The 20,430-nt window shown below is 30.3% G+C and overlaps 2 protein-coding genes across 12 annotated transcripts in view; one reads left to right on the forward strand and one right to left on the reverse strand.

Annotated features, from left to right (window-relative positions):
- The window catches only part of LOC144856316 (voltage-dependent calcium channel subunit alpha-2/delta-1-like), a 66,358-nt gene extending 46,668 nt beyond the window's left edge, over window positions 1–19,690 (forward strand). For 9 of the 11 annotated variants that reach the window (XM_078714280.1, XM_078714279.1, XM_078714281.1 and 6 more), the window contains 22 exons: window positions 3,446–3,517; window positions 3,769–3,849; window positions 4,146–4,207; window positions 4,698–4,780; window positions 6,138–6,197; window positions 8,195–8,261; window positions 9,371–9,480; window positions 9,762–9,849; window positions 10,193–10,261; window positions 10,646–10,749; window positions 10,974–11,054; window positions 11,465–11,517; window positions 11,795–11,815; window positions 11,958–12,026; window positions 12,358–12,428; window positions 12,707–12,785; window positions 12,960–13,012; window positions 13,457–13,509; window positions 13,896–14,076; window positions 14,557–14,690; window positions 15,050–15,129; window positions 15,641–19,690. In XM_078714280.1, coding sequence (XP_078570406.1) covers window positions 3,446–3,517; window positions 3,769–3,849; window positions 4,146–4,207; window positions 4,698–4,780; window positions 6,138–6,197; window positions 8,195–8,261; window positions 9,371–9,480; window positions 9,762–9,849; window positions 10,193–10,261; window positions 10,646–10,749; window positions 10,974–11,054; window positions 11,465–11,517; window positions 11,795–11,815; window positions 11,958–12,026; window positions 12,358–12,428; window positions 12,707–12,785; window positions 12,960–13,012; window positions 13,457–13,509; window positions 13,896–14,076; window positions 14,557–14,690; window positions 15,050–15,129; window positions 15,641–15,739 — 1,770 coding nt within the window. In that variant the 3' untranslated portion in view covers window positions 15,740–19,690. Of the gene's footprint in view, window positions 1–3,445; window positions 3,518–3,768; window positions 3,850–4,145; window positions 4,208–4,697; window positions 4,781–6,137; window positions 6,198–7,077; window positions 7,138–8,194; window positions 8,262–9,370; window positions 9,481–9,761; window positions 9,850–10,192; window positions 10,262–10,645; window positions 10,750–10,973; window positions 11,055–11,464; window positions 11,518–11,794; window positions 11,816–11,957; window positions 12,027–12,357; window positions 12,429–12,706; window positions 12,786–12,959; window positions 13,013–13,456; window positions 13,510–13,895; window positions 14,077–14,556; window positions 14,691–15,049; window positions 15,130–15,640 lie in introns of all 11 variants that reach the window. The other 2 variants (XM_078714278.1, XM_078714285.1) reach the window with 2 other exon arrangements.
- LOC144856315 (ATP-binding cassette sub-family C member 9-like) overlaps window positions 1–20,430 on the reverse strand; it is a 259,349-nt gene that overhangs the window by 9,970 nt on the left and 228,949 nt on the right. The window lies entirely within an intron of this gene.

The raw sequence follows: 20,430 nt of genomic DNA on the forward strand, positions 1-20,430 counted from the left end.
ATCAATATGCATGCATAACATTATTAAACATTTATTCTAAATTTTGCTGAATAACATCTTTTTTTTATAAATAATAAACATTTGGAAATGGAAATTTGTACCTTTACACTTGGAAGGAAACAAGATGGTTTGTTATCATAAAAATGAGGGTACCCCTTTTCGATGTAAAACCCGTCAAAACGCCAAATTGATATTCCTAAAATTTCTACTACCTGTAACTAATGTTAATACCAAATTTGTTTATCCCACCAAAAAAAATGTTTAATAGAATTCCAGAAATGTACAAATTATTTTTAAAGCATATGGTTTTAAAAAACATAAATTGACAAATTGATGGTCTAAGATTTATAGATACTAAAGCATGCCTGTTAAAACTTAAACACATTATATTTGCTTAAATAATGAAATAAAAAATATAATTTCACAATTAAAAAATATAGTAACGCAATCAAATTTAACGCACTGATCCTTCCAAAAAAAAGCAACCAGCAACACATTTTTTTTTTCATTTTGCAATGCACAGTTTATTTTTATTTTCAGCAAAAACATTTTCAAAAAGTCCTCCAACCATTTCCCCAGCATATTCGCAGCATGTGATGTTATATTGCACAATAAAATGCACATTATTTTGCAACTGCCTGTTTGTAACACTGCTAGGAGCCTCATTATGCCTTTAGTTGGTTCGTAGAATCTTGAAGCCTGCCCTCGTTGTTTAAAATCACCTTTGTTGAATAACTCAACAATTACCTTTTTCAATTATACGAAAATTACCCTTTTATTCAGAGGAAATAATAATGTATGTGAACAGTATAATTTTAATGTATAATTTATTTTATAAAGAATTTTTAAAATAATCTCTGTTTTTTTAAGTTTCCTGTTTGTCTGATGTCTGTACTTGCTTCTCTATGTTATCTAAAATGTAATAATATGATTAATTTTAATTAAAACTGCAACAAAATTCTAGGCCTAACCGTTAACTGTTAAACATTAAATAAGTGAACAATTGAGAAAAACAAAATTGAAGGACATTACGGGGATTTCTTAAGAGTTAATGATAAAAGTTTATTTTATTTACAAAAACAATGTATTCAATTTTTACTAAATAATGTTCTTTAAACAAATCGTAAAATATTGATTTGATATTGATTGAAATTTGAGTTTAAAATGAAGAAAGTATGTAAAAACCAGGCTGGATTTTGTGGCTCCGATAATCACTCACGTAATATAATGTTTTGTGACATGTTTGGTCGTGTTTTAATGTTTTGTCATGTCGTGAAATAATCGTTTCCTGTTGTAAATGCCACAGGTAATAATAGCATTTATGTTGCACTGTTTTTTGTAGAATGTTTTGAAATGTAATTTATCTGTTGATTAGCGTTTGTGATCATAGTATTGTATGTCAATTAAAAATGTCTGTACACAAACGCTCACCCATTCATATACCAGATATAGACAAAGTATTAAGTAATCATTTTTACCCCTAAATGCTCTTATCTTTTCTCAGCACATATCATAGCATCATATTCAATAAGAACACCACTAGACTGTAATTTTGTAGTTGTTATTTGCTGTGTGGTGGTAACAAATCTCCCCCCTCATTATTTATTGCCTGACCCTCCTTGCAGTAGAACAAAATTTGTTGTTTTTTTTTTATTTGCCATAAACATTAGTCGCTGACGACCACTGAAACGAGAAGATAAGTATTACAAAATATATGAAAACAAAGGAATATTATGAAGAAAGTTTGGAGAAAGTGAGCAGATAGGAAAAAACTTATGTTGTGAACGTGTGATATGGTGTTTGGACAGATTTGAGAAAGTGAAGAGTTTAGTGAGAAAGTATTTGAACTTAATACAGTATTCCCATTAGAAAATGAAAAAGTTACTTAGAAAGAAAATGTGAATTGTTTCAACTTATAGTTTGAAATAACAGTGAAAAAATGTCTTATATTATATGAAGAAGATTTCAAGAGCAGTTTCAGTCTGTGGTACTGTTAGTAGAAAACCTTTTTTTTATAGCAAAATGTTATTATTTTAAACATTGGACTCAAAATCTGCAGTCCTGTGAAATCAAAGAATTTGAAGTGAGAGATAAGACTAAAAGACTCTGAAGGGATGAAAGCTATAATTTTATGTGTTTGTTTTGGTAAACCCTCCATGATAACAATAGCAAAAAATGGAAAGCATTTGATAGTTTTTTTCTTTGGAGAAATGTTCATACCATATGGTTTGAGAAAATTAGAAAAAACAAAATAATTTTTATAGGAAAAATGTGATAAAAAGTGAAATATTAACATAGAGAAAGTGGTGTAATAGAACAATTTGAGAGAAGTGACAGGAAAAGTGTGAATTGTTTGAAATAGTATTTCTATTAGAAAATTGGAAAAGTTTACTGGAAAAGAAAGTGTTATTTTGCTTGAACCATACAAAATGGGAAAAGTTACTTAGAAAGTGTGAATTTTTTTAACTTAATACAGTATGACTGGGAAAGAAAGTGTGATTTGTATATTCCTAATAGAAAATGGGAAAAGTGAAGCAAGAAAAAGCATGGAAAAAAGCATGTACTTTCGTGAAAGCATGCTTCTGGAACAGTTTTAACCAGGAAAAAAAATAAACGTTTACTAACTAATCCTGTGCATATTTCCAATTTGTTTCTACTGAAAATATCCAGACACTTACCTCCAATTTGCATGCCAATCTTCAGTAGCTTAGGTGGTCTGGTCTCTTAAAGATGAATGTTTTTTCACATCATTTTTCTAACCACTTGGGTGTTTTTCCTATGTGGTAAAACATTCAAAAGTGAGTAGGTCTCATATTTTATAGTGTTATTCATATTTTTGTTTCAGCACTGATTTTCAAATACTGTATAATCAAACCTTATTTTTATTTGTGTGTAATGTTATATTTACATAATTAATCTTTGAATGAGTTCTTAATTGTTATAACTAATTATAATCAGTTTTATAATTAAGTTTTAATATAATATAATAATAATAAACAATAATGATTTATTTGATTGAATAAGTTACTTAACATGTTTATTAATATAATGTATCTGTGTGGCAATTAATAATTAAAAAAAAAACAAGTTATAATGTTTATATATAATTAATACAATATTTGTATTACCTAATTATTGTTTGTTGGACCTATTAAATGTGTAGTGAATCGTAATAAACTTTCCGAAAATAACAATAACATTTTCAATTAATCTTATTAATAATTTAGTTAAATATTTAAACAATAAGCCAATAACTAATTTAACAATAATTTCAATTTTTGATTTAAAGTTTAAGATATAAAAAACAGCATACAGCATAGTAGTAAAATGTATATTTTATATAAAGATTAGAATTTTTAAATAGGAACTATTTTTTTATTGTTTTGTGGAGTAATACAAATGTTTCATTGAATTAATATTTTCATTATTGGTTTTCTTGACTTAGCTTGGATACTTGTCTGATCCTCCTAATGTTGACCTCTTGGAAGTTGAGGTCATTCCAAAAGGAAGTGATGATGTGAGTATTCAAAGTTTAAAGTCATTTTTTGTTATAGGCAACACCATTTTTATTTGGCAATTAGTTAAAAAAAATATACTGACGCTGCAAATGCAAAACTGATCAAATAGACAATTTTTTTGCAAAAAAAATATGTTACCTATAGTATGTCCTTTTCTTCAAGTGAAACTGTTTTCAGACGTGTTTGATTAAAAAATGACCGGGCAACATAATTATATTATTATTCATCATTTCTTGTGTTTTTTTTTAAGTTGGTAAATTTGAGAAAAGCGATGATTGACGAGATGACGAACAATGTGACCTTTATATCCCTAGTAATGTCAAAGGGTGAAGTAAGGTTTATTTTGTTTCTTTGCAAATGTAAATTTAATTGTTATAGTTAAGTAAAATGTCAATGTTTTGTTTTCACGCGACTACCGGCATATCGACTGGTGCATAGCCATGTGTAGCGTCATGAAAACGAAACATTCAATTTGATTTGCCGGATCGGAACTGTGTTGGAACGGGTGCGAAAGACACTTAAGACACTCGATTTGTAAAATGGAAAAAAATCCAATAGCTTTCAAATAGTATGATACAATAACAATAGACCTACAAGATTTATATACTATTATGTTTTTATTTACAGCGGTATGTTCACAACATCAGTATGACTTACTCTTATACAAACATAAATGCAACAAGTTTCAGGTTAGTTTGCGGATTACAGGTTATAGTTACTGGAGCTAATATAAAAAATTCATTCATTTGTTCCTGTCAGTGAATTTATTTCACCTGGCATATCTTGAGACTCGTTGAACTAACAATCACAAGATTTAAGCTGTTTTGATTGATACTAAAATATTCCACTTCTTAAGTCGTATCAGGCCAAATCATTTGAGGGACAGCGACATTTTTATTGTCAATATTTTTAAGTCACAGGATCAACATACTGTAGATGTAATGCCAAATGTACTTTTCATTTTAGCTTTTTAGAGCAGATTTCTCAAATGTCAAGTATCTCAACAGTGTTTTTTAGAGCAACATATGTTGTACCGCAAACTTTGTATCATTGTACATTATACTAGTTATAACGTAATAAAAGCTTTTAAGGATGTATATATTATTTGGTGTAATTAATATTTATATGATTAATTTTATATTGATTAATGCTGTTAATGTAAAAATGTATATTTTGCAGCATGGCAATTGTGCAGCCAAAGTTTGATTTATATGAATTCCAAGTGGCCAATTCGATACTGAGTGATACTGAGTTTGCCAAAAGTAAGAATTTATTTTAATGTGTTTTCAGTGTACAAATTAAAAGACGTTTACTATATAATTTCAATATAAAATTTAATGACAAAAATAGAGATCGACGTTTCGGTACCATCATAGAACCATTTTCAAGATCAAGTGAATACAAAACAATAATAATTATGTGCACTAAGCACCAAAGTTGGTGACAGGAAATGCTAATTGAGGGCTAATTAAGTAATTAGCTCCTCCTACTGAGTTAGATAAACAATTTAGCTTTGATGGAATCCGATTGTTTATTGAGTGTAGGTTTTATCTCTTTGATCCACAACATCTCCTTAATTAGGCAATCAAACTTATTGTTACATTTAGATAAGACTCTAAAGTATTCTGAGATATCACCAGTTATGCCATGTTGTTTTAGGTGATCGCCTATAATACTTTTGTTATGTTCATTAATGCGTTTGTAAAGGTGTCGGCAAGTGTAACCGACATAGTTTGTATCACACAAACCACATTGAAATTTGTACACCACGCATTGTGAATTAATGATTCTGGGTTTCATTTCTTTAGGTTTTAAGGTGTCTTACGACTAGTAAATACTGGTAAAATATCGTTTTCAATCTTCGCACTAAGTTGTTTAAGTTGTTTAGTAACCGTGTTACAACAAGTTTGATCCTTGTACGGTAGTACAATCCTTTCAGTGTACAATCAACAATATCCTCGTAAAATAAAACTCTTGATTAGACTAAAGCTGACTTTCCACTGGGTGAATTTGTTTGCACGAATCCAACATTTCGCAGAGGAAAAAATCGTACTGCCCTTTATGTCCTGCTGACCTTTTATGTTCATCGCGTGTCTGCTGAGCTTTTCGATTTGCATGAGTGCTCACGAACATGTCATAGCTCATTTCCTAAGCTCTGATTGGTTGTGCAATTTTTTGCTTCTCAAAAAGTAGAAACAGCTACCAATTTCACTGAATGAAACACTCGGAGAGGGATTTATAAGATTAAAACATTAATGAGCATGTGTATAAGCTGACGCTTTCAATTCGCCTAGTGGAAATTTGACTTTAGGAAGTTTGTTGGCTTTGAGGGAATTGTGGTTCTGTGACTATGCCATTATTTTAACCCAGAACCCTCATGTTCCATTGTGTAACATGCTATACATATTGATAAACAGTATAACATTACTATTAGTTTATTATGAATAATGAATATATATTTTTCTATCACATTGAGAGTAAAAAGAACTATTCATAAATTATTTTAGAGTAGAGTAATTGGTCTCATAGTAGGACCCCAGAGGTCATGCAATAAATAATATTAATATTAGTTTTCCTGTTTCATCAACGTTTATACAATTGGGTTTAAACTCTTCACAGTTCTAGACCAAGTTATAGACAGTAATTTTACATGTAAAGTGACCGCCAATTCAACAGAAGGTAATCACCACAAAGCATATTGGAATTCTACTTAATAATCAAAGGTTGTTTTGGGAATTGCTGTGCTTACTGCATGATAGCTTTCTTCATTGCGGTGATACAGAATTGGGATTTATTGCATGCATTTATTTTGTTTACTGACAATGGGTTTCTTTTCTTTCACACCTGCATGATTTTATTTTTACACACAGTATTCAGAGGTTAGGTCCCAATGGTGTCCCCTTAAAATGGGTTCTGCTGTAAACTCATTTTAGTATGTAGATTACTGCTTATCACATAGCACTATCTTATATTCACATTTACCATACCTAGTACTCACTATTAGATTTGGTCATAATGCCAATGGGGTCGAGCAGAATAATATTATCATTAATTATTTATTTATATTTACTGTATACAGAAAATGTATTGAAACTGTATATTTTATCCCAATTGAATGATCATTATTTTCATCTTTTGATTATTATAGAGTAGCATCCATACTATTTAGGGGACTATCAATGGGAGATTCTACTATAATTTACTAAAATTAATTTATGCATTTGTTTTCTTTGATATAGCAATTATGTCTTGATTACCAACATATATTTTAATAATTTCATTTTATAATTAATTATATTGTTTTTAAAAAATTTTTAAAACTAGTCGCTGTCCAATCCAATTTGAACCATACCATGAATGTAGGATGTCTGCATATCAAGCAGAATATTCTGGTTTCAAATCTCTGCTGGGAATTTATTCATTCTCACAGATTTCTTCATCTTCATTTTCTTTTATTTTAATAACTTTACAGTTTTTTTTGTATAGATTTGTATGCTATTTATACCATAACTTTTTATAAGATTTTAAACAATTTGTGTGATAATTTTTTTTTTTAAAGTAATACCATCTAAGCAACAGGATTTTGAATATAACATAGATGACTTTAGTTCCCTGGCGAGTAAGTCAAGATAGCTAAAACTGTATGTGCATTTAATATGGCCACAAGTGTTTCACTATATTGCCTATATGTAGTTGCTGGTGCAATAATCATGTTGCAGCTTAAACCATACAGATTGTTCACTATAATATATCTATGCTTAACCTATGCTATGCTGGGATTGGGTGCAGGTGAATCCAAGAAGACTCCTAACCACCATAAATACGTTCGAAAAAGCTTTTAACCTACACCGATATTGTACTGCCTGCTTCTAATGAAAATAGCATTTTATGACACAATCATCCCATTCTAGGCCTATGTGCTAGATACGCCACTAATAAGTTGCACATTGAGCTACCATATTCTGTATTGCTTGTAGTTTTAGTAACTCATTCCAAATTTATCACAATATATATTTATGAATTATTTTCTCTCTATGAACACGTTCATGCTTAGTTATTTACCCAAGTAACTCATCATTTAGGTTTGTAATGTTAATGTAGCGTATTACAGTGATTGTATTTTAATGCGCCTAAAGAAGTTTTTTAAAAAACAGGAAAAATACTGCCATTAAACTTGAAGTGCTTTGTACTGTAGACATATTAAATTAACTTTGTTAATATTGTTACCACTGATTATGGTGCAATATTATTAATGATATTTTACTGTAGTAATTATTGTTGCTATGTGTTTAGCTTGTTGTATAAATATTAATAATTATAACAATAAATTTAAACTGCTGTTTACCCTGTGTACTTGTTACACTAATAAACATAGAGTAGAGGATCTTCTCCTAAGCTAATTAATGAGTGTGTTGTACTATGGCTGCTGTGTAGACCCAAGGAAAGCCTACAGTAATATGATTTTTTTTCAGTTTCAATTTAAGCAGAAACGATCATTCAATAGACATCTGCGTTTGCTGTTTATACTTAATATGTTTAGTTACAAACTTGAATGTAATGTATTCATATACCAAACTAATTAGAATTAGATTTTAACCAGCTCCAACAACCCCACTAAACCATGCTAACATATCTATTCAACTTGAATAGCCATCATTTCTATTTTTGTATTACAGCCTACATTGAGTTAGTAGGAGGAAAAGACGAGGAGAAAAGAATTGGCACAGACGTTTATGCAAATTGGTAAGTGTTCTAATTACCATATTACATCGCGTTCAATTTTCAGGGCCCACTATTTTGGTTTTAAGCTGAAATACATGTTCTTGTTAAACTATTCCTTCCATACTTATTGTCACTACATGTTTATAGGGAAACCATGTTTTATAGGTAGTGGTTTTGTGTTACAATCCACTCTTTAAAATCCATAATTCTTAAAAACTTTGGCGAAACCAGTAAGAAACTTTTGCAAAACAAGTAAGAAACTTTTGCAAAACCATTAAGAAACTTTGACAAAACTAGTAAGAAACTTTTGCAAAACCAGTAAGAAACATTGGCAAAACCAGTAATAAACTGGAAAAACCAGTAAGAAATTTGGCAAAACCAGTAAAAAAACTTTGACAAAACCAGTAAAGAAACTTTTGCAAAACCAGTAAGAAACATTGGCAAAATCATTAAGAAACTTTTCCAAAACCAGTAAGAAACTTTGGCAAAACCAGTAAGAAACTTTTGCAAAACCAGTAAGAAACTTTGGCAAAATCATTAAGAAACGTTGGCAAAACCAGTAATAAACTGGAAAAACCAGTACTTTGACAAAACCAGTAAAGAAACATTGGCAAAATCATTAAGAAACTTTTCCAAAACCAGTAAGAAACTTTGGCAAAACCAGTAAGAAAACTTTGACAAAACCAGTAAAGAAACTTTTGCAAAACCAGTAAGAAACTTTGGCAAAATCATTAAGAAACTTTTGCAAAACCAGTACGAAACTTTGGAAAAACCAGTAAGATATCTTTGACAAAACCAGTAAAGAAACTTTGGCAAAATCATTAAGAAACTTTGTCAAAATCATTAAGAAACTTTGGCAAAATCATTAAGAAACGTTGGCAAAACCAGTAATAAACTGGAAAAACCAGTAAAAAACTTTGGCAAAACCAGTAAGAAACTTTTGCAAAACCAGTAAAGAAACTTTGGCAAAACCATTAAGAAACTTTGGCAAAACCAGTAAAGAAATTTTGGCAAAACCAGTAAGAAACTTGAAAAAAAAAGAAAAAGGTCTTGATGTCAAGTTTTATCTTACTTCAATATTCTGATTGAAGTTGTCTATTTCTGTCAATTTGACTGTAATTATTTTACAGGGAATTATGTCCAGGCTTGTCCAGCACAAGTACTAGTGAAGAAGTGTTGCAGGAGATTAAGCAGGAGCTGGAAGAAATGAAAAGCAATAGCTTACAGGAATTCAAAAAATGTAAGAAAAAGTCAGTTCTTCAGTTTTCAATTCAATTTAATATATCTTTACAATAAATCCTCAAATGGCATTTATGGCTTTAAAAAAGATTACATCAGTGTACAGAATTTTTTTGTTTTTTTATTTCAAAATCCTGAATCCACCACTCTGAATTACATGTCTTTTATATGCAAGTTCCAATTGTATGATGTATGAATCGGAATTTCATCTTTTTAGCTACTAAATGTTTGCATCATTTATAGTATATAATATAATTGTGTTTAAAATTTATTTTCTTGCAGGTGATCCGATTATGGTGCCATGTCTTCTGTTTGATATCAAAGTTGTCAAAGAGTTTGAAACAGAGAACAACATTGGTTGTTTGTTTGAGTAAGTGTTATAAAGCTCTGTTTACACTATCAAACAAAAAAATGTGATGTGCCCATATATGGACATGATGATGTCATATCACTACCTTATTTGGGCACATATCACTTATTTTGTCAAACTAATTTGATAGTGTAAGACAAAGCTTAAGGCCACATACAAAAAAATTACGACATTTCCCCGCCCCAGCCAAAATTGACAGAAAGATAACACTTTAAACTGTATTAAAATGTATGCTTAAAAATGTTTGGTTGTCTTGTGTGGGGTACATTAGCTTAAATATGTTGTAAATTATTATTAAGTTATTCTGTTTTCGGGTTCATAATTATGTTTTTGTTTTTAACAGTGAAGATAATGGTCCGAAATATTTAATGATAGCAAGTAAATGCGGGTATACACACATCTATCCATGCTGGTATGTATAACAGTTCTTGTTTGATTTAAAGATGTATAGTAATAATCTAAGACTAAAGTCACCATTTACTGTACATTCTTTAAAAATACAAAAAACTTATTCATCTTCATAAAAATAAAAAGACATTTTGGATATACAGCATCAACAATTTTTTGTGATACCCATGTAAAAGATGTGAGTCTAATTCCAAACCTGATTTGTTACAGTTGAAAAATTGTTCATGTACTAGCCCATAGCCTGGAGGGGTTTCCACAAATGGAGCAAAAATCACAACAAGCTAGCATATTTTGCTGCTGGTCTTTAGTTAAAAAAAGCACTTCTGGCAAAAGTGTTACTGGCTTGTGTACAGTATGACAAATTTTGCTTTTGTATTATTGATTGTAGGGACGAAGATGACATAGCAAGTGTACAAGACCCTTGGGAACAGACCTACTATCAACGGTCATTGTATTTTGATGGTTTTGTGTTTGCTGTACCTTACAAAAAAGGTATGTTTGCTACACAATTGAAAACAGGTTTTTAAACACTAGTAGTTTTTTGGACAGTTACATGTAGTGCAACATAGTTACATTTAAATTAAATGTAGTTATTTGATACTTGAAAATATAGTTTTTTTAATTAATACAGTAATTGAAATATTACATAGTGAAAAAAATAATTAGTTGAAAATAAATATTTTCCCTAATTAATTTATTTTAATTGTTTTATCTAGATGATCATAGGTATGAGAGTGGAGATGATTTAGAGGTTACTATAAGTATGGCAATACGGGTCCGAGAAGTTATACCAGCAGGTAAGGGAACATCTCAAAATTATTCTACTGTAGTTACTATACTTGAACCTGTTCATGTAATTATTCAGATTGTTTTTGCCAATCATACACAGTGACTGAGGCATAAACATTTGACATTTTCACTAAAGCCTTGTTCATACTGGACTTGAAAAACGGTAAATTTAATGGATATTTTCACCATTTAGTTTTACCATAATTTTACCAAAATTGAACTGTGATGAAGTACATTTTGGAGAGATATATGTACTAAATTTAGACCAAAATCTGGTGAATGATGAAAGGTTATATTTCAACTCGGCTTCATCTTGTTGAAATATATTTTGTCATACACCTCATGCCATTATTTGTACCATTCCACTCATAAACATTCATTATTTGTATACTATCTAATTTATTCCTTTTTTTCATAGTAATGTCGGTTATCCTGAGCTATGATCAATTTGCCACAATATGGACATATAATGTATGTACTCATATAGTTTATTTGAAAAAATCTATCATGTACATGTATACATTGTTTTAGTTAGTTGTAAATTGCTTTTGTTAGTTGTTAGTTAGTTTTTTTGTTAGATCAGGTCGATCGATGTGTCATTAGTCATTGCCTGGACATAGAAACCATCAAATCGAAAGCTCTCTAAATATATAATAATGTCCCTTATTGTCTCCATATAAAATTTGAAAAAATATGATATATTTATTGCTTTGCTTTGTTATTCTATACATATTTACTTTTTTTATAGGTTGAATCCTGTATAAATTCGGTATGTGTGTTGAAATATTATTCTGTCGAATCTCACATAATTTTTTTTTGTACTGCAATAAATTTATCTTTAACACAAGGAAATATGTATTTATAAATTAAATTTGAAATAAATATTATTATGCAAAAATGTTGTTTTACAGAGCATCATCTGTTACCTCATTGATGATGGTGGATTTCTCATCTCCACTAGTGCAGATACCACAATAGATGTAAGTAGAAAAAAAATATAAACGCTTGTGGGATCGGAAGTTGATCGACTGGCTCGAACCTGGGGTTGGACGTCACCTGTGGGCTGGCCACCTGTGGGCTGGGCACCTGTGGGCTGGCCCAAAACTCCAGAATCTATTTGATTGTTATGCTACAAAGCATTCTCACCTTTACCTCATTACCTTTTGGAAACATATGGTGTATTGTATTTTAAAATCTTATAAGCACTCCACCACCAAATCAGTTTGCTCACACCATGCAAATAATACTGTATTTCATCTTCTTAATAAAGGTTTGTTAGAATATAAATTTTAATCTTAATTTATATTTTAGGTTGGTAGATTCTTTGGAATGTTTGAGGGCGATATTATGAGTGCGCTAACTGATAAAGGAGTTTATGATAAGTAAGATTTTTGTTATGGTCCTTTGACAATTGAAAGCAAAGCTGTATAAAACTATGTCTACACAACATGTGATGTGTCCATATATGGACATGATGATGTCATATCACTACCATTATTGAGGTATATCACTACCATATTTGAGCACATCACACTTTTTTTGTCAAACTAGTTTGATAGTGTAGACAGAGCACGGTTGTCTCAATTTTAATTGTTTTTGTGCTGAAACATAACCTCTTCTCTTTTAATAAATTATGCTGTTTTTATTTGTATAATTTTAGAGAGGAGCTGTACGATTTCCAGGCGTCATGTGAATCGGTGGATTCTATTGAAAGTTTTGGAATCAAGTCTTTCTATGTGGTAAGTTTAATATTATCATCGCCATATCTGTCACATTATTATCATCATCATCATTGGTATAATTACCATATCTTCATATATATGAAATCATGTTTCCAAAATTCACAAAAGTCTCAACATAAATTAAAAATAACATTTTATGTATAATTTTTTTTTATTATAATTTGCCTACAGCCAACCATAGCAGACTTCCTCAACTTCAACTATGTTGTGACCGCTGCCTCGTGGTAAGATTGTTTTTCTTTTTTCTCTTCAGAAAATCCAGCAGGTAGTGCTATAATAGGCACACGCTATCACCCTTTTCAAAAGCTAAATTATAAACTTCTTGTTTATATCTATTTTAAACAGACTATTACTATTATAGCACTCTCCCATTAAAAAAATCCTGAATCTGCCCCTGTTCTCTTTTACACTGCCATCCAAATTTTAGAGTTAATCCAGATATTGTAACTCTGGACAAGACCGTAATGCAAAATTGGATGATTGTTATGGTGGATAATTGGCTTACTTACTGTGTTAACAAACTCCACTGTGATGCTGAATACATTTAAATATTATATTCAAATTAATTTTATCTGATTGTTACACTGTTTTGGCAATGTGAAAATATTATAAACATTGATAATTTATATTAAGATTTTGTTGAAATAAAAATGTATTTGAATTTTCAGGTCGTTTGTAAAACAGTTGTTCTATCAAATCCTGTCTGGGGACATCTTATCAGGTAACAACTTAAATAAAATGTGCATTTAGTTTTTAGTGTTCTAATCATCTGAGTAACAACCCTGTCACTAGGTCAGGATAGAAACCTGTGGCCGTATTCACCAATCACATTTAAATGAGATATTTCTGTTAAATATTAAGTATTTCACTTAACTTAATAAATATTTAAGTGTTTCCCTTAAATTTTATTCACTTTAGATAGGAGATTTTATTAATTTGAAGGGTGTTCTAAGTATGAATGGTGAATACAGCCACTGGACCTTGGGATTGGAAGGCAGGCATAACCACCAAGCTACAGCTCCAATACAAAAATGTTAAAAGTTTACTCTTGATTTCCTTAGTTCCCAGCAATATGTAACATTTTAATTTTAATTTTCCGTAAAACAGTGTTTAGCCAAACAACAGAACTGCCATATGACCTGTATACGACAGAGGAAATGGTAGAAACTGTTGAGGAATCTGGTAAACCTGGTAACGAGAGCTGTATTAAACTTCAGAAGTTATGGCATTTTGGACATGTTAGCAATGCAGAAGGAAATGTATCAGATTGCATACAAGGAGGTATAAGGTATGTAATATTTTAACTCTTGCCAAATAACTTCAATAAGCAAATCTGCCAGAACCAGAAACTGTGAAAAAACCAGAAACTCAAAAACCAAAAACTCTCAGAACACTGGAAACTCTGAGAAAACCAGAAACTCTGAGAAAACCAATAACTCTCAGAAAACCAAAAACTTGCGGAAAACCAGAAACTCTAAAAAACTAGTAACTCCCAGAAAACCAGAAACTCATTCATTTGCTGGATGTAACATTACTGAGGCTCAAAATTTTCAGACATTTCTAGATGTCATCTCTCCATCTTCTTTTTTTGTCTTCCTTGTGTTCTTCCCATTCTCGGTTGGATTTATATTCATTCACATTTATTCAATATTGCAGGGATCTTATAGGAAAAGTTTATTTTCTTTAGCCGCAAGACCCTTTGAAAAAAAAAATCACATCTTAAATTATTAAATAAGAAGATGCAATACTTGTTTTATTTTTGATATAGACAATGGAAAGCAGCCAGGCTGAACACGGACGATCTTAATGCTACCAACATGTTACTAGTGATAGTGGACGCCCCCGATAACTCTACTACTACCTGCACCTCAAAAGTCTTACGACAAGAGCCTCAACAGGATTATATCCTTTAGATTGCAATTAAATAATGTTGTAACTTGATGGTGATAGACCAATGTGCAGTTTTTAAAATAAGAGCATACACATTACCTTCCATGATATCGACTTCCGCGGGTGCATGTCTATTGAGTGAAAAGATAATTCTGTGCACGCTCAGAAATATATGACCGTGTGTAGAATGATTTTTTTACTTAATAGGCACGTAGCCGTGAGGCGCATTGTGGAAACGAAAAGTCTAGTACTTTACGTGTCCTGTTTGAAGTTTTTCCCAGAATAGGGGTGTCCTAAATGAGGGCCTCTATTAAGTATGAATATTTACTATTATATTATTGTTGAATAATTAGCCCTTAACTCCTATGCACCTGGTCCGAAACCTGAAGATGAGGCTAAATATCCGAGATATCGAAGGCGGCCAAAAAATTGTTTCTATAATCATTCCAAGGTATGTATAACCTAGCACATTTCATTTATGAGAAATTGGTTTTTAAAAGAATTGAAATACAGTAATATGCTAACCTACAACTACACAAATCTTTTGCAATGTTTTCATCATTCATTTGAAAGAAAGCGTGACTTTCTGAATTTGATGGTGTCTTTATGTTGCTTAGTTGGAAGTGATTATTAGCACAGTACAGTCAATCCTGCATGTGCAGTTGACCGTGTGTCTCATTTAAAGTTTTTTATAGGTATGACAGAATAAAGGAACACGGTTTACCGTGGTAATCGGAAAATACTAATTTGCACTTTTAAACTAAATCATCTACACTATACACTAGCACTATAAACATTCACTAACACTAACACTACATCTTCAATAACCAATTGTGTCGATAGAAAGTTCTAACATTGATGCATGGTCGACTGTGCATATATAAAATTGCATGCATGGTCGATCATGCTGGTAGCCTTATTTCTATCTGACTTGGATAAATATTTTTATTTTGTTAATTTAGGAGCAACATATTTGCAGCGGTGGAATAACTTTATCACCCTCATTTTGGTTAATGCTTCTTGCCGTGCCAACGTTCCTGTTACAACAGCGATTGATGTGACAGAAATGAGTAAATGACATTTTTGCGGGTGACGTCGACAAATAGAAACGACTTTTTGTACTGAATTGACAATAAAAGCAAATTATGACAGTTTTGTTATTACCGTTTTCACTCATAATAAATTATTTGACACATGGAAAAAGCTGCAATAGTTTAAAAAATGTTTTTGGTTTTTATTTTAAATTATTTTAAAATCATTTTCTGAAATACAGTATTACATTTTTTAGTTTTTCGTGCTGCTGTTGTTTGAGATTTATTATTAGTCTTAGTTTAAAAAAACTGTTTTATTTTAATGATTATTTTGTTTTTGATTTACAGAAGATCTTGTTTTTAAAGAGGTACCTAGCATATTGATGAATTGAGTGATAAAATGATAATAATAAAAATTCATCTGCAAATGTATTCTCCAATCACAATAGATTGAAAATATTTTTTCAAAAATTAAAATTTTAGCCAGTTTTTTTTAATAGAACGTTTTGATATTCCAACTATCATAGAAATTAGAAAACTGTTTAATGAGAGTAGAAATTATACATCTAAATTTAATATATATATACCATACAACTCACTTTTTTATATTGTTGTACAGTATATACATTAGTTTGAAAATTAATTGTTGAGATCTCATTAAGTTGTTTGAGAAAAAACATAAATTTCTTACTTTTCATAATTATTAATGCATTCAATGTTTATTTGCATATTAAAATTTTAATAATTTATAACAAATGTTTATCGTTGTAACTGATGTTTAAACTGAAGTTCTACTTATATTTGCATAATTGACACCTGTATCTATTTATATGTAAATACCGTTTAGTTTCACGTTTTCTTTTTGTGTCTATTTTCACCACTACTATTTATTGAATTTAATTGTTTTGTAAAACAAGATATTTGACAGGGTTTTATATGTTTTGTTGGTATTACTACAATCACTATCACATCACATTGTTATATTGTTCAATTTTATGCACAATTGTGTTGTTGTTGTCAATATCTTGTCATTCCATGGGGGTTTACTTGAACAAGAAAAATAACTAGAAAATGGAAAAATCTGACTGCTATATTGTTACCAAGGAAGATTGGAATTACATTTTACTCTTCCCTGATTGATAGATAGTTTAACCAGACAGGTTCTAATTAGAACACACTGGTCCTACTAGACTCCATAGCAGACACTTTTGTCAGAAGTTATGACCTGGTGCTTTGAGACTAGCAAGTTTGCCTTCTACAAGTTTTAATTGTGTACTTAGGTATGTCGGGTTGATTTAATTAAATTTGTGATATGAACAAGGTAAATAGTAGTCCCATTTAAATGTTACAAACAACTGTAATGATATTATAGACAAAACGATCGGTATAGTTTCACCCTTCATGATTTGTTGATGATTATTAAACACATTTATATTTAGGTTAGATCCGGTTGATTATTTAGCTTTTTCCAAAGCTAGAAACAAATTTCCTAAACCAACGATGTTAACATTTTTCAGAAATTAAATTTAATTGAAAACAAGTTTTACATTTTAAATATTTCCAAAACTTTTCAACATTTTACAGGACCTCAGAAAATATGGTATTGAATGTTCATAACTTTCCAAAACCTGAAACTTGTTTTTGTAGATGAAATGAATTAATTGACCATTTTATCAACTGTAAAAATTAACTATGTTAATGAACTCTATATTAAAAACTTTGACTGTAGTAACATTTCTGACGCATCTTAACCAAAGTCAAGCGACAAAAACCGCTGAGGACTCGCTTATTATACACTATATGCGCATGCGTATATATTGCGTTTACCTATATAAAAACGTTTTATGTTACCGCAGCCGGTACTGCGATTGCAATGCGGAGCTAAAATCAAAATATCGCGTTATAATAATACTGTATTAAATAAATGTAAATAATACTAATACGAATTACTTGAAATTTACTTTTTATTACTCTTTTTGCCTTTTCTATTGATATATTACCTTGTAAAGCAAATAGTATATAATTATTTAAAATATGCAGTGTATATACAAAAGGATTAATGTTATAATAATTGTCAGATGATCTATTGCGTGGATTTGAGGAGATATAACAAGTTTTTTTAAATTTCTTATTTGCTTCGTATCGTATGATTTATGTAAAACCTTTTAATTTAATTTCGTGTTTCATTGAAAATAAGATTTTTTTTCCAATGCCGTTTTATCATTGTGATTGACTTGTTTTTTAAATAAGTAGTTTTGATATAGATTATGACATGTTAGGTAGTCTGTTTTATAAGATAGAAAGATGAAGCTACGTTTCCTGCACTTGATTTACATTACTGTAGTAAATTACTAAATTAAAGAACAACACATGAGTTTTATTGGACACCACTAGGTATCTAATGTTTTAGTGTTTTTAATTGTATTACATATTGATGTTAATAAATAAATAAAATACATTTACCATAATTTCATTTCCTACCAAAAAAGAAAGTCTTATAATCTTATGTTAAAATTCAAATTATTTGGTATATGTTGGTGTGTTCACCGACAATTAGACCTATTTTACTTCTTAAATACATTTGTTGGTTAGTAAAATGTTATCACTTACCCAGCAGCAAAATGGTTACAAATCGTTAATATGTCATCACAACGTGCGCTGCGCTTATCACAATTTTGCTCTTAAAAACACGACAAATATGACGATTTGCATAGATATAAATAATTACAATTATGCAAATCGTGATATTTTTTTTATAATACAGACTTACTCCAACTTGTAATTCAAAATGAAAAGTGTCTATAGTTGCGACCGTGCTGATAGACTCATCCAAAATATGTATATGTTACGCAACTTAGTTGCTGGTGGTTTGACTATTCTTCATAATGTTGCCTGTTAATTATTGAGGATTTTACACGAAATATCTTAGGATGTAATTAGTATCAGGAAACTTTTAAAATGATGTGTTCTTTTCCTTCGTCACCACCAGCTTTATGCAAAAATAATACAATGCATATTTAAATATGATATCATTATATATGCCTTTTTTATCAAACTCAATATGATATTTTATACTAAACATTACACATAATATAAAAGTATACTTAACATGTTAGTCTGTTTCATATTTCAAGATATTGTTAATGCCCAAATTATAAATGTAGCAACTGTAGGTTATACAAGAGTTTAAAGAAATGGTTAAAATAATAGGAAAGTGCTTTTAGCGTATCTCTTTCGATATCCATGGGATTTTTAGAAGGTCCATTCATTTTGGTCTTTTTCACCATGACGCTGATGGTGTGTGTCTATCCAAACGGATGGACGCCTATTGATATCAATATTATTTGTGGGTGATTTTAAATTTTGAAGTAATTTTAGGTGGTTATAACATTTGCAAGTGCACCGAAAAGTAACTCGGAATATTGTGAGATAATTCGGAAATAGGCCTAAAATATGATAATCTTTGAGATATATTAAATTATTGAAACTTGAAGAGATTTAACTAGGTGGTTGAAACTTCAACGAGAGACTTTTGGTGATGGTAATACATTATGTATAGGTGTGAACAAATCATGTTCTCTTGAATTATGCAAACTATGTTATTTAATATTCAATGCTAATTATAACAGTGTTTTAAGCTATTATTGTGTGTTTATGTGTCTACAAACGGCGAATCCTAGCATTTTACAAAGTTTTCCCGGTGTTTTCAATTCTGTTAACAATTCATCAAATATGTAATATATATATATATTCAAACCATTTTAGTACATACAATGTATTGCATATATTTGACGATTGATTACCTATCAAATATGCTTTTAACATATTTGAATGTGATATGTACTTGTGATTGTTGTATCAATACACCAGCGTTCAAGTGCAATGGAATTTTAATGGTATGATGAAAAGTTGGTGAAAATATGCCATTGGTAATTTCTCTTTTCAGAATTATGAAGATGAAATAAAACAGTATCATAAGTAGTTTTTTTTTTGTATTCTTATTATATTTGACATAAAACAATTTGTAACAAATATTTTATAGTTTTCATAAAAGTCAAGTCAGCTTTTTGCTTTTACTAAGAACATTTTCATCGGTTTAAGCGTCGACGTACCGTAAAACATGATTTCCATCCTTTCCTGTTGAATCGTAAATCTGGATCACTCAACGTCACTACCGCAACTCAACGTGGACTGGACAACATGCCTACGAAACTAGATATAGTTATATGTAAACATCACAGGCACAGAATAAATTCTAAACCGCCCGGTGATATACTGAAATTTAATAAATAATTTGAAACGATAAAGATGAGGATATCTGTGTGAATGAGAAAAAGTCGCCCCAACCGAGATTCGAACCCGGTTCTGCTTGGTATATATATTTATATGATATGTAGAGAAAGGTATCGAGGGAATTTTTTTCTTATGCAGTATTACAGCAAAGTAGAAATTGCTGAAAATCGGAATGCGCCTCGGATAACGTAATATAAACTTTTTGCTCGAAGAAATTGCATGATCGTCGTAACTGCCAGTAAGAGGAAATACTGGGTACTGAGTACGTTTACTTCATTCTTTTTGCATGTTGTATGAATGCTGCTGTAATTAATAAGTAAACAAATCGTCCTTTCCATAGCCTTGAAACCATTTTAATCTGTTTGAAGAGACGGATATAGTAAGTTAATCGTTTATAGTTGTCAGTTTCCTATTTAGTAATCTTTATC

The sequence above is a fragment of the Antedon bifida genome, chromosome 11 (genome assembly GCF_963402885.1).
Source record: "Antedon bifida chromosome 11, ecAntBifi1.1, whole genome shotgun sequence".
Classification (NCBI taxonomy): domain Eukaryota; kingdom Metazoa; phylum Echinodermata; class Crinoidea; order Comatulida; family Antedonidae; genus Antedon; species Antedon bifida.